Source organism: Vitis vinifera, chromosome 16 (genome assembly GCF_030704535.1).
Source record: "Vitis vinifera cultivar Pinot Noir 40024 chromosome 16, ASM3070453v1".
NCBI classification, from domain to species: domain Eukaryota; kingdom Viridiplantae; phylum Streptophyta; class Magnoliopsida; order Vitales; family Vitaceae; genus Vitis; species Vitis vinifera.
In genome coordinates this window covers 2,979,531-2,993,408 of record NC_081820.1, presented here as the reverse complement: position 1 = coordinate 2,993,408, position 13,878 = coordinate 2,979,531, and the positions used below count along the sequence as shown (strand labels likewise).

The following is a 13,878-nucleotide window of genomic DNA, read 5'->3' as shown; positions in this document are numbered from 1 at the left end:
TTTCGTTTTTGAGAATTATCTATGTTTTTTGTAAAACATATTTTAATTATTTTAGTTGTTTTTATTTATTTTCTAGAAACCCTTTTATAAAAAAAGAAAGAGAAAAATTATAACATAGGGTAGCTAGAAGTGAAAAGAAGCATAAAGGCTGTTTTGGTAAGTCTTATAAAGGCCTCAAATTATTTGAGAACATATTTACCCTTAAAACAATTAACTTGATTCAATCATTACGAAATTAAACCTTATTTTGTTGGTTATCAAAACTCGATTAAAAAACCCTTTGGTCCAATGGATGGATATCGATACTTTAATAAGATTATAAATAATTTTTTATTATTAAAAATGAAAAATAATATTTAAGCAAATGATGAGGATTCATAATAATTAGTTTTTCTAAATCTATAAACAAATAAAGTTCTTTCATGACATAAAGTTTTACTACATTTTGCTCATAGGATTTTTGTATTAATTAGTTTGATTTTTAATTTTCAAATTATTTTGAAAAATTATTAAACTTGTTAAAGAAATACATGAAATTTGGAAACTAATAGTTCTTGACCTAGGAGAAATCAACTTAGTCATCCATGACTATTTTTTGTGGGAGAAATTTTGGTATTAAATAATGTTTTGGTAGACTTTAAAAAGATTGAAAAAAAAACATAAAAATAGATAAAATTTCATGACTTTCTTATCTAAAGATAATACTTATTTAAGTTAAATTAGTGTCTACATTAGTAAAAGTTAATTGGAGTTATCCCTACAATAAATGTATTTTGAACGATGTTTCTAGAATTGAATTGAACATTGAATTGTAAAAGTTATCGGTTTAGGGTTTATTGGTCGAACTAGTAGTTGAACTTCGGTCGAATCGATGATTGAACCTTGGTCGAATCAACGATATTATAAATATATAATTTAAATTTTATTAAAATTAAAAATAATGATAATATATATATATAATTTTTTAAATAATATTTCATTTTTTTATATTTGATATATCAAATTAAATGATAAAGTTAAATGTAAATGTATTAATATATTAAATTTTATTAAATATAATAAATTTAATATTTAAATATGAAGATGAAAATAAAATTATAATATTTAATTTAATTACATATCTATGTATTCTGTTATTTTAAAATTTTTATAATTATTATATTGATTAATTTTTATTATTTTCATATTTATAATTAATCATTATTATAAAAATAAATATAGATATAAATATCTATATTTATTTAAATGTTTTATAGGATAAAACAAGGATATATATAGATATTTACCATGTTACGCCAAATGATCATTTGCCTATTTTGATAACCATGGGTCCTAGTTGAAATCCCTACAATGCAAAGTTCGTTTTTAATATACTATCCAAAATCTATCCCAATCAAAACTAACACACCCCATGCAACACATCTCTTTTTTTTATGTTGCAAATGGCATGGTGGGCTTCCAACGAAGGAGCTTAGACCAACAACATGGTGAATCCCAACATGCTTTTGGTCAAACAATAGTTGATGGATTCATATGGAGTTGAACGGTCTATCTAGTTCGATGACAATCCAATTGAACGTTCCAATTCATTGAATCGGACCGAAGAGGCCACCGATCGATGGTCAAATAAGCCAATCTGATCTATAATCAAATCGATCGATCCGATCTATTTTTCAAAACATTGATTTTGGATCACATGACATAATTTGAAATATGAAAAAATGAGTTTCTATTTTACATATACTTTAAAATGAGCAAATGAAAACACATTTTTTCCTAAGATATTTTGAGTAAGAGTAAATGCACACATGGTACATTTAAATGCACATAAACTATAAAAAGAAGCGTAACATTTAAACTAAAATTTTTTCAAAATTTTTCACTTGGCTAGTATATTTCAAATCAAGTAAGAATTGATACATTGATTTTTTCTTAATGATTTTAGGAATTTTAAAATTTGATTTGTTGGCATTAATATTCAAAATTCCCTAGATTAAAATAAACTCTAAATATTTGAAACTTAAGGATCAAGTCACTAATGCAATGGAGAAAGGGTCAAGAAATTCAGAGTTTAAGAAATTTGGGTCTACTTTTTTTTTTTTTGGCGGAAAATCACAATGAAGAAATTTATTTATACATATGAAAAAAGTGGATTTTGATTCCATAATATGAAAATATATGTAAAAGAATAAACCCCAAAAATTTTAAATCAATATTATCATCATTTATTTATAAATGATTTAAAATACATGCACTTTTTAATGAGTCATTTAATTATTTTCTAAAATGTCATTTTACTTATCATATTATTAACATCAATCACAACTAGTTTCTTTCACATAAATGTTTCCCTCTTTTTAGATTTAATAATAATAATAATAATAATGCAATTTTTGAATTTTTTTTCCCCAAGAAAATGATTCCAAACCAAATGAGATTTATTAGATTAGATTTATTAACAAGTCAGATAATTTTTAAAATAATTGGAAACTAAAAAATTGAGCTAATAATACTAAACTTTCCTAGCTTAAAAAATGGTTAATATGATTATGTCTTGATTTCTCCTACTCACAAGTCAATACTATAATTTTTTTGGAAATTTCTCACCATACAAACAAACTTCAAATCAAATGAGATTTAATATTTGATTTCCTAGTAAATTTTAAAAATAAATTGAAACTTAAAAATCAAATCAATTAATACTAGAATTTCGTAGAACAAATTTATCTTCAATTCCATATTAACAATTGGGTAGTAAATTTACACGGTGTAACCAAAAACCTAATTTATTTAATATTTAGCAAAAGAAATGGATTTTTGTTATTTTTATAATTTATTTTAAATAAATATTGTTACCCATTATCACTTTCTAAAAATTTGAATTTATAAAAATAGATAATAAAAACATTTTAGGAGTAGGTGTTATTACCATTCTAGGACATGTATCGAAAGAATGTTTGATAAAACTTAATGCTTAACGACTTGAAGTAACACTAAGTTAAATTATGTTTAGGTTATTAAATTATTAAGTTGATTTATTAAAATTATAATTAAATATTTTTATGAAATATTTTTAATCTACTTAGTAATTTAAATTAAATAATTAAATTATATTAAGTTATTAAATTAATTTACTAAACATCCTCTTAAAAATTTGAATTAAATCATTATATCATAGTGATGATTTACCTAACGCCCTTTGGTTATGAAGTATTAAAAGACTTGACTATTGGAATATTTAAAAAAAATGATATATTTACTATTACAAAATTAATTTAGAATTAAGATGATAAGAATAATAAAAAGAAAATTAAATCTTCTAGAATATAAGTGTAATGTTATAAAAAAATATTTTATATGCAAACATATAAAATATAAAGAGGTTATGATGCCCCACATTGAATATGAGAGAGAGTTTTTAACGTTATATAAGTATAGACTTATCTCTAATTTTGTAAATGTATTTTAAAGTCGTATGAACTCTTTTGAATCATAAAACGGATAATATCTATATGGTTGAGTACGAGTTATTATAAATGGTATCAGAGTCAAGTTATCTGACCTTAGTATGAGAGTTTGTTTGATCATGTAGGGGGTATTTATCTGTTTGATTCCATAATTTTATGAGATACAACGAAGACGTTGTATCTATATAATAGAAGAGAAATTGTTGACATTATATAAGTACGAATTTTTTTTAATCTTGTAAACACGTTTTATAGCCGTGAGAATCCCTTTGCTTTCAAAGCGGATAATATATACATAGTTGAATGCAAGTCATTACAAATGCTAAAATGAAAGCATTGACATTTTAAAAAAAGTAATATAAATTTGATATAGTATTAATTTAAATTGTAAATTTCATTAATTAATTATAAAATTAATATATTAATGCATATAGACTCAAGTAATGCTTGTTTTTTTTTTTTTTAAGTTAAGGTTGAGTGTTTATTTTTAATTTTTTTTTTACTTATTACTTATTTTAATTTTTTTTATTGAATAGAAAAAATCAAAATATTTTATTTTTAATGCTAAAAATAACTTGTTAAAACAATCGAAACGTAATTTCAACATGACCCTCATTCTAATATTTAATATTTAACATAATAAAATAATAAAAAATAAATAACTTTGTACTTAATACTATTAAGTTGTATTTAGACTTGAGTTAAATTAAGTTTTATTTAGATTTAAGTAAAAAGAAAAAAAAGAAAAAGAAAAAACGAAAACCACCTAATATAAATGTAAAAAAAAAAAAATTATTTATCAAAATTTTGAAACTTTGTAAATTGATCACGGTTGGAAAACCTTAAAAGTGGATTAAAGTTAAATTGAACTTGAGTTAGCTTTCATTCAGACAAAACTATAGAGTAATTAGATTACAACTCGGCCCACTAGTAGCCTAATAGTTCGAAAATTGGGCCGGCCCATGATCAACCCATTATGACGTGAAAATATTTGATAAAAAGATTTATGACATCGACTAAAACTCAGCCCAATAATAACCCAATAGTTCGAACATTGGGCCGGCCCATGCTCAGCCCATTATTATCTGAAGCATCCCTTCTCTAACGTTGCGTTTCGTTGCATCTGTGAGTTGAAGGTGAAACCCAGAAGCATTCACACTCTCCATACCGCAAAGCATTCAATCATCCCTTCTCAAAACGCTGCGTTTCGGTCGATCTCTGAGTTCAAGGTACTGTTCCAATCTGTATTCCCAATTCAATCAATCGACTTCTACGCTAGATACGATCGTTTGGATGCTGAGAAAATAATGAGAAAATGAAAGAAAATCGTAAAATTTTCACCATCTGGGTTTCGTGAATGCAGAAAATTGCACTTTACCTAAAACTCATGAGACTTTTTGGTTTAGTTGATCCGAGTTTTTCATTTTTGTTTATATATATATTTTTTGGTTTTGGATTTTTGGCAGCAAACAAAGTAAGAGAGATAACATAGTTATCAGAATGTGGTTTTCTTTTATTTTTTCTTTATTTTCTTGATAACCAAACAGTTTTGTATTTCACTCTGAGTGCTTTATAAGTTGGATATGCTATTGCTGGAAGTTTTCAATTCTAGGGTTTCTCTTCGTGGAACTATTGCCAGTTTGGGTTAGAGCTCAGACTGGAAATTTTTGTTAGGTTAATGGCCTTTGCTATTTTTTTTTAAATTTTTTTTAGTAAAAAAATAGATTTAGTTTAGCTAAAGAAACATGAAAAAAGTAATTAATTATTTTTTTTGAATCGTAAAATTTTCATCCATGATGATTGGGGAATACAGAAACATGCCACTTTACTTAAAATCCACAGTGCTGAGGTCCTTTTTCTTAAAATGAATTTAATTTTATTGATAAATAATAGAAAGGTGAACTTGTTATGATCTTTAAGGTGAATTTATTAATGATTGTTATAGTTAAATAATAAAGATATAAAATATAACCGGAAATGAGTGATAGAATAGGGGTATCCTCGGAAGAAAAAAGTCAACACATTCTTAGTGCTTTTATATTTATATATTATAGATATAGATTTGAAGCAAAAGATGACCTTTAGATTTATCTAGGGAATATTTTGGTAACATGGACAATTCAATCGAGTCAACCGAGTATGATCGATTCAAGGTCAAGTCTATGCATAGGAGTATACCTGATATCAGATTCATCACAGAAAGTGCTGAGTTGGACTTGATTGAGTTGTACCAGACTTGGCCGATACTTTGAACCCCAGGGTGTTTCCATGGGCTTTATGAATTAATTAAGCCTAACACATGAATTTTAACTTGCTTGATGTTAGTGGGAATCAACTGCGATTTTTTTTTTCTTACACTAATATAACAAAGATTTGTTTCCTTTTCTTGAAGAGAAAGCTGCGGGTCACAAGAAGTTGCAGGAAGTCATCAGTGTTTTAGTCTTTAATTATAGCACAAGCAGAGTCCTAGTTGCATACATATCAGGGGCAAAGACAATTAGCCATCATGGAAACCTCTAAAGCAGAGGAGCCTGTTGTTTTGGATCGTGCTTCTCGAATAACAAGAGGGAAACGGTAAGAACTTGAAAAACTAATCGATTATTTAAGTACTGCATATTTAGCTATTTATTGTGCATACATAAAAATGCATGCTCGTGTGAGCACAGGTTATTCTTTTGCAAAATAATTAATTTCATTTCAGATATAAAAAACTTTTAACACCAAATTGATGCCTTTTTTAGGATGAACAAGTTGCTTGATGAGGAGGTTGAACAGGATGATTATTTCTGGAATCAGGATGCTCTTAAAGAGGTAGTTACTATAAGCAGTTAGCACCTTGTTTTGGTTATTTATCGTACAGCTGACATACATTGAACTGTTTTGGACACTATAAAACATGTAATATTTGTATGCTATTCTTTTGTTCCTGGTTTGTAAAAGGAGAACAAGTTTTCGTTTGGTTAATGTTGATGGTAATGGCACCATAGTAAAACTTTTATGCTTATAAAAATAATTTTCTTAACTTCCATTGTGCACTGATTTTCTGATCTGATTCTAACTAATAAGCCCTGGCAATGGGTTCAAGACTGTTAAAGCATAATGCTAGTGCCATTTTGAAAACATTCCCATTGTATTCACAAGTTTTAATTCATTTGCAGGAAGAAAATGATGTGAATTATGAAGAAGAAGCAGAGGTTGCAGATGAGTTTGATAGTGACTTTGATGAAGATGTGAGCATTTCATGGTTGTCTTATGATCTCCATTTTGTCAACTTAAAGTAACTGGACATTTCTTCTGTTAGAGCATGATGTACATTGTAGGTCCACTTTTAGGAAAATTGAGCCACAATGTTTATCATACTCTTAACATATTGCACACTACTGTTTTCATATTTGTGGCATTATCATTTCATTTTTCATTCTCTTAATCTAACTCACGAATGGCGGTACCAGGAACCTGAGCCTGATGAAGAGGTAGAAAATGATGCTGATGACAGGTTTGGCTTCTTAGTGCTGGAGCAATGATATTTGAAATCTGATTTGGATGGGTTTCTTAAATGTTGAGTTTCCTTGTAGACCACGGACAAAGAAGCGGCTAAGTTATCCCGGAAAGACATTGGCAAAGAAGAAAAAGAAAAAAGTCCTTTCAAATTTAGAAAGGGTTACCAAGGATGAAAAAACTTCCCCGGAGTCCACAGTCCCTGAAAATAATGAAGTCCCTGATGATCTAGAAGTAGAAAGAATAGTAAGGAAATCCACCAGAACTTCAGTCATTGTCAGGCAAGCTGAAAGAGATGCTATACGTGCAGCTTTGCAAGCAACGATGAAGGTCAGTTCTGAATTCCAGAATATTCCTTCTTTTAACCTTTTTAGTTGCACATGGTCATTTTATTGGAGACTTTGTACTTGCTGAAGTGAGTTGATGGACTTTGATGAAAAACACATTTATGTCAGTGGAAAATGGCAATGAATTGTGGTGTTTATGACTCTTTAACGAGAAGTGAGTTGATCAAACCCAGAAAGGATATATGTGATAGGTTTTATTTGAAGCCCATTGCAATCATTATCCCACTATAATGATGATCATCAGTGTTCCAAGCTTGCAATCATCTTGTTGTTGAAGCTTTGTTATTTGGATTACTGAATTTGCATTACTAGTTTCATGGATTTCTGGCTTGTTCAATCAACAATTTTTGTGACATTGGTCCATAAAAACTGACAGTAATTTTACTGACATTTAAGGTGGTAACAATATAGAAATAGCAACAATAAATAAAATGGGGGGAATAGGAAGTGGTTTTACAACCATCTGAGTTGTTCTAATTAAGAATTTGAAAAAATTGGAACTCTAAAATTTGAGAGTTTTGTAAAAAAAGAAAAACTAACAAGAATGTTATAACAAGATATCCATCTCCTTTGCATATCTGTCTAATGCTATAAGTGTATTTACCTTGTAAAAACTTGCATGGATCAATTTTATTTGATCTGCATGTATATAAGTTGCAGGCTGTAGCACTATTGTGCAAGAGGGTGATCCTTAAGTGGCTCAAATAACATATGGATATGTTCTGTATACATTCTTTATTTAACAATACATTTTTTGCCCTTTTGGTTTATGAGGCAAATGCTTAATTTTTATTGTCGCTTTTAATCCATACATTTATCAGATTGTTATAAAAATCAAATACTATATGAGTTATTAAGTGAACATGGCTTATGCCTTTTTACTTTTGAATGCTTTACTGGGTTAATGATGAATAGATGATCATACATATTTCTTATACAATCAGTGTATGAATCTAGTTCACATATACCTATTGCTTCTAAGATTTTTGCCCCTATACAACCTTTAAAATACATTTGCATTTTTTATGCTGTACTGGATCTTCTTGTTACAATGACTGCTGTCAATTATATCCTTGCACCCACATTATAGGGAAGTAATAAATGCATTTGAATAGGCTGAAAGGAGCAGAGCACTATGTTTTAGACACTTTCAAGTTGTGGTTTTGTTGTGATTGTTGTTCATCCATCCAAATAGCTGCTGACTCATTTTTTTGGTTGCATGTTAATAATTTGTGGTTCTTTTTCTCAGTTTTGGAATTGCAGTTGCTTTCTTTCTTTTTCTCTTGGTGGATTGTAATTACCTTCTAATGCATCTGGCTCACTTCTTGCCACGAGGCAAGAAAACTACAGAGAGCTCAAACAATTAATAAACTCCAGTAAACACATAGCCACACCGCTCAAGCACTTTCTGGCACAAAGATAAAGAGAACTGATAAAACACTCCTTTATCGATTGATATGAATGGTTCAAATCTTCAAAAGCATTTCATGATTCTCTTCTTTCCAAATGGTCTAGAACAAGCAAGGTGAGGTTGTCCTCATAACCATCTTGTGCTTCTTACTGACAAAGCTTAATCCCATCCCAGTGAGACCTCCTCACAGTCCGATGTGCACCCAAGAGAGGCCAGACATTGATAGTGAGAGAGGCCACCAAATTTAAGTTTAACCATAATAGAGCATAATGTGGTTTGCTGATTCTTGATTGCTCTTGCACAAGCAACACTGCCTCTTTCCTTTTACAGTCTCCCAACCAAAAGAAGTCTAATTTTGTGTGTGTCTGAGAGCTGTAAACCTATTTGGTAGGAAAGGGCCCTCAGTGATTAGCTCTAAGGAACCTTTTAAAGATTGAATAAAAAAATTGCCCTTTAGCACAACCAACCTATTTTCATAGTTCCTAAGATCGACCACCTTTTGAGTCCTTTTAAGATATAACTCCACACTCTCCAGCTCCCAATCATGAAAGTTTTTTAAAAAGCTAATACATGTTGAATTAAAGTATGTTGTCACTTTTTTTGAGCATCTCATCCTCTTTGCACTTTTGGTTCATGAGTCAATGAATTTGTTGTTTCTAATAAAAAAATAAGGTATATTAATGAAGGCCGCCAACAAGATGTGCTATAGAAGAAATCACCTTCTAGATTTGGAAACATGTGGCTTAAATCACCTTTTAAATCAGGACTCTCTTTCTATTGTTCTTGGCAATGTGGCATCTTGGCCTCTATGCATGATTATGAAGGATGGCTCTTCAGTAGTGCTCCCTGTTACTATCACTAAGGGTGTTGGTGAGGAAGGAGTTGTGTTTGGTGGTTGGAGTTGCTAGTGGCATAGAATTGTCCCCTGTGATTTAGAGCAAGATTCTAGCTCACTTAAGAGCTACCCAGCAAGCTTGCGACTTTTATTAGGTTCCTTGGGATGTCGGTTGATGGTTTTGAGGATGAAATTCTGGCTCTCATGAAGAGAATGGAACAAAGAATAAGAGGCAACGCCTTCAATTCAGGAATTAAAAAAAGAAAAAGAAAAGCCAGGTGCTGGGTCTAGATTTGAGAGAACCGTGTAAGCTGGAATGCTCCAACAATTATTCATTTACTTTGGCAAAGGAAGGAGAGTGGGAGTGAGGACTGCTAACCAAGAAGGAAGACCTTTGTGATGTGTTCAGGTTAAAAATTCTCTCTAAGGACTCTCATGACGAACCCATTGTCTAAAATGATTTTGATTACCTTGAAAAAAATGACAACCCTGTTGTTGGTTATGACATTCAAAGAAAGACTGATAACGGATTAGATAGCCAGTCAAGTAGTTAGCAGGTCCAGATAGTGAAGGAGGTAGGAAGCGAGGATCTTTCAGAAAATGGATTCGTATGCAAGTCCCTTAGTGCCTTGGGACAAGAGTGGGGGATTACCCTATGTGCAAGCAACAATAGCATCGACTCTATGAAGTCAGAATTGAAACTTTCTGTTGGCTTTCCCCGAATTCCCATATCCTTGCATCAGAAGACTTCAAAGACCTATTTGACTAATCCTTCTTTGGCTGATGACATAACGCATATGGAAGAAAAATAGAGGAATTTCGCCCTAAAGGAAGATTGATTGTTGTCAAGAACTAATACACCACTTGCAAGACTATAACCTCTCTTATCCCCCATTCTCTTTGCTCTTTCTTGAGATTATCTTTGTAGACATGTATGCCTTGAACTAAGTGCGGAGTCTTAAGCTTAGAGCCATCCTCACTATATGCTTGGGGAATAAGAGTTTAGGTCAAATCCCTTGCGGCAGTTAGGAGTTATCCAAGTTTTGTTGATGAAGCTTTACATACTTTCTTGGAATGTTAGGGAAATACATGAGAGGGATAAGCAGACAGTTACCATTAGGTGTCGAAGGGTGGACCTCGTGTGCCTTTAAGAAACAAAGGTCTAACAAATGTATATTCACGTGGTGAAGAGTTTAAGAGCGGTTAGATTTTTTGAGTTAGGGTGTTGTGGATGCTAGAACTCAAGCAGGGGGGATCCTGGTTTTCTGGGATAACAAAGTGATGGAGTTAATCGATATGGAATTGGGGGATTACTTTATGTGTGGTCAATTAACAAACACTGAAGACTATTTTATTTGGATGTTTTCAGGGGTATATGAGCCAATTCAAAATGGTGAAAGGGAGTATTTTTGGGCAACACTATGTGCTATTAGAGGGCTTTGGAATAACCTGTGGTGTATTAATGGCGATTTCAACTTGGTCCGTTTCAACTTAGTTCGTTTCCTTGAGGGAAGAAGAAACTGCCTAAGAAGTTCAATAGCAATGGTGTTTCTCAGCCTTCATTGAGGAGCTTCACTTAAGGGACCTCCCCTTACTTGGTGTGGTGGGTTGAATAAGCAATCTTCTTCTAGGCTAGATTGCTTTGTGGGTATTGAAGAGTGGGAAAATCAATTTAGTATCTAACATCTTTTGCCAAGACCCATCTCCAATCACACTGTCATTTTATTGGATGGAGGAGGGATAAGGAGGGGGAAGACACCCTTCAGGATTGAAAATATGTGGTTGAAATAGGAATGGTTCGAAAAGGAATTTTATGATCAGAAGTCTTTTTCCAAAAGCCTGAATTCTACATTCTTGGTCATCATTCCAAAAAAAGGTGGGGCGGAGGATCTAGGGGAGTTTCGGCCCATCAGCCTATTAGGGGGGCTGTACAAGCTTATAGTCAAAGTGCTGGCCAATAGGCTGAAAATGGTTTTAGATAAGGTGGTTTCGGCTGATCAGAACGCGTTTGTGAGGGGGAGACAAATTCTAGACGCCTCTCTTATAGCTAATGAGGTGGTTGACTATTGGCAGAAGCGGAAAGAGAAGGGACTGGTGTGTAAATTGGATATCGAGAAAGCCTATGACAGCATCAGCTGGAGCTTCCTTATGAAGGTCTTGAAAAAGATGGGCTTTGGGTCGCATTGGATGGAATGAATGTGGTGGTGTTTTTCAACGGCAAAATTTTCTGTCCTTATTAACGGGGTACCAGAAGGCTTCTTCTCCAGCTCTAAGGGTCTGCTTCAAGGAGACCTAATTTCTCCTTATCTTTTTATCTTGGGCATGGAAGTGCTGAGTGCGCTCATTAGGCGGGCAGTGCAGGGGAATTTCATCTCTGGGTGTAGGCTAAGAGGTAGAGGGGATGCGGAGATTATGGTGTCTCATCTGCTCTTCGCAGATGACACTATTATCTTCTGCGAGGCTAGTAAGGACCAATTAACTCATCTTGGATGGATTTTGGCGTGGTTTGAGGCGGCTTCAGGGCTTAGGATTAATCTGGCCAAGAGTGAGCTTATTCCAGTTGGGGAGATTGATAATATTGAGGAAATGACGGTGGAATTAGGCTGCAGAATTGGAAGCTTTCCGGTTAAATATTTGGGGCTGCCCCTTGGGGCCCGGCACAAGGCCTTGTCCACGTGGGATGGGGTGGAGGAAAGAATGAGGAGAAGACTTGCCCTTTGGAAAAGACAATATTTGTCTAAGGATGGGAGAATCACCCTTATTAAGAGTACCTTGGCCAGCATTCCCATCTATCAAATGTCCATCTTTAGAATGCCTAAGTCAGTGATTAAAAGGCTTGAGAAATTGCAAAGAGATTTTCTTTGAGGAGGGGGAAGCACGGGTAGGAAAATCCATTTAATTAATTGGAAGGCGGTGTGTACTTAAAAAAAGAAGGGGGGTCTTGGTATTAGGAGGATGGGGTTATTGAACAAGGCCTTATTGGGCAAGTGGATTTGGAGATTTGCCTTTGAAAAGGACGTCTTGTGGAAGAAGGTGATCGGGGTGAAGCACGGGTTAGAGGGTTGTGGTTGGAAATCTAAGGAAGTTCGTGGGCCCTTTGGAGTGGGAGTTTGGAAGGAGATCTTGAAGGAGATGAGCTGGTGTTGGGATAACATGAAGTTCAGGGTGGGAAGGGGAACTAAGATTATGTTCTGGACTTTCTTTGGGGAGGGGGAAATCAGGAAAGGAAAGTCCACTTAGTGAAGTGGGAGGTGGTTTGTGCTGATAAGGAGAAAGGGGGGCTAGGCGTAAGGAAGCTAGCCATCTTGAATAAAGTCCTCCTTGGTAAATGGATATGGAGATTTGCTTGTGACAAGGAAAATCTTTGGAAGCAGGTGCTTTTGGCTAAATATGGGCAAGAGGGCCTTGGGTGGAGGACAAAGAAGAGTTATGGGGTGTTCGGAGTAGGGGTTTGGAAGGAGATCCTGAAGGAAAGTTCTTGGTGCTGGGAGAACATGACGTTCTTAGCTGGAAAGGGCAATAAAATCAGATTCTGGTCTGATCAGTGGTGTGGCTGTCCGGTGCTGTCCCAAAGATTCCCCCACCTCTATGCCATGGCTGTCCAGAGGAATGCTACGGTGGAGGAGATGTGGGACCAGAATTGTGGCCAAGGGGGATGGAATCTAAGGTTTATCAGGGATTTTAATGATTGGGAATTGGATATGCTAGGTAATTTGCTGCATGATTTAAGGGGCAGCAAACCTTCTTTGGAGGAAGATTCTGTTCTTTGGAAGGGAGGAAGAAACGGTCAGTTTAGAGCCAAGGCAGTGTACAGCCTTTTGGCCAATCCTTTGGCATCCGGTTTCCCAAAAAACAGTATTTGGGTGGAAAGTGTTCCAACTAAATTAGCTTTTTTTGCTTGGGAGGCCACTTGGGGGAAGGTGCTCACTCTTGATAGGCTTCAGAGAAGAGGGTGGCAGCTCCCTAATTGCTGTTTTTTGTGCGGTAGCGAAGAGGAATCTGTAGATCATTTGCTAATACACTGTATAGTGGTCAGGGTGCTGTGGGATCTTGTCCTAGCTTTGTTTGGTGTCCATTGGGTTTTTCCAGAAACTGTAAAGAAGGTCTTACTGAGCTGGAGGGGCCCTTTTGTGGGGAAGAAAAGGAAAAAGATTTGGAAGTCTATTCCGTTGTACATTTTTTGGACAGTTTGGAAGGAGAGAAATAGGCTAGCCTTTAGAGGGGGTGTGTTAGCTATCCAAAAGCTTAAAAACTCCTTTATATGTAATTTATGGTGCTGGGCTAGAATGTATATTGGTGGGGAGCCGCTTTCCATCCTAG

The 13,878-nt window shown here is 33.7% G+C and overlaps 1 protein-coding gene across 6 annotated transcripts in view; it reads left to right on the top strand.

The window, feature by feature from the left end:
• Positions 1 to 4,538: 4,538 nt before the first annotated feature.
• LOC100258083 (SWR1 complex subunit 2) overlaps positions 4,539 to 13,878 on the top strand; it is a 28,634-nt gene continuing 19,294 nt past the window's right edge. For all 6 annotated transcript variants that reach the window (XR_009464507.1, XR_009464508.1, XM_059733838.1 and 3 more), the window contains exons 1-6: positions 4,539 to 4,696; positions 5,860 to 6,041; positions 6,209 to 6,278; positions 6,626 to 6,697; positions 6,920 to 6,963; positions 7,043 to 7,295. Coding sequence is in view for 4 of the 6 variants with exons in the window: in XM_059733838.1 (XP_059589821.1) it covers positions 5,974 to 6,041; positions 6,209 to 6,278; positions 6,626 to 6,697; positions 6,920 to 6,963; positions 7,043 to 7,295 (507 nt within the window). In the remaining 2 variants the exon portion in view is untranslated. The remainder of the gene's footprint in view (positions 4,697 to 5,859; positions 6,042 to 6,208; positions 6,279 to 6,625; positions 6,698 to 6,919; positions 6,964 to 7,042; positions 7,296 to 13,878) is intronic.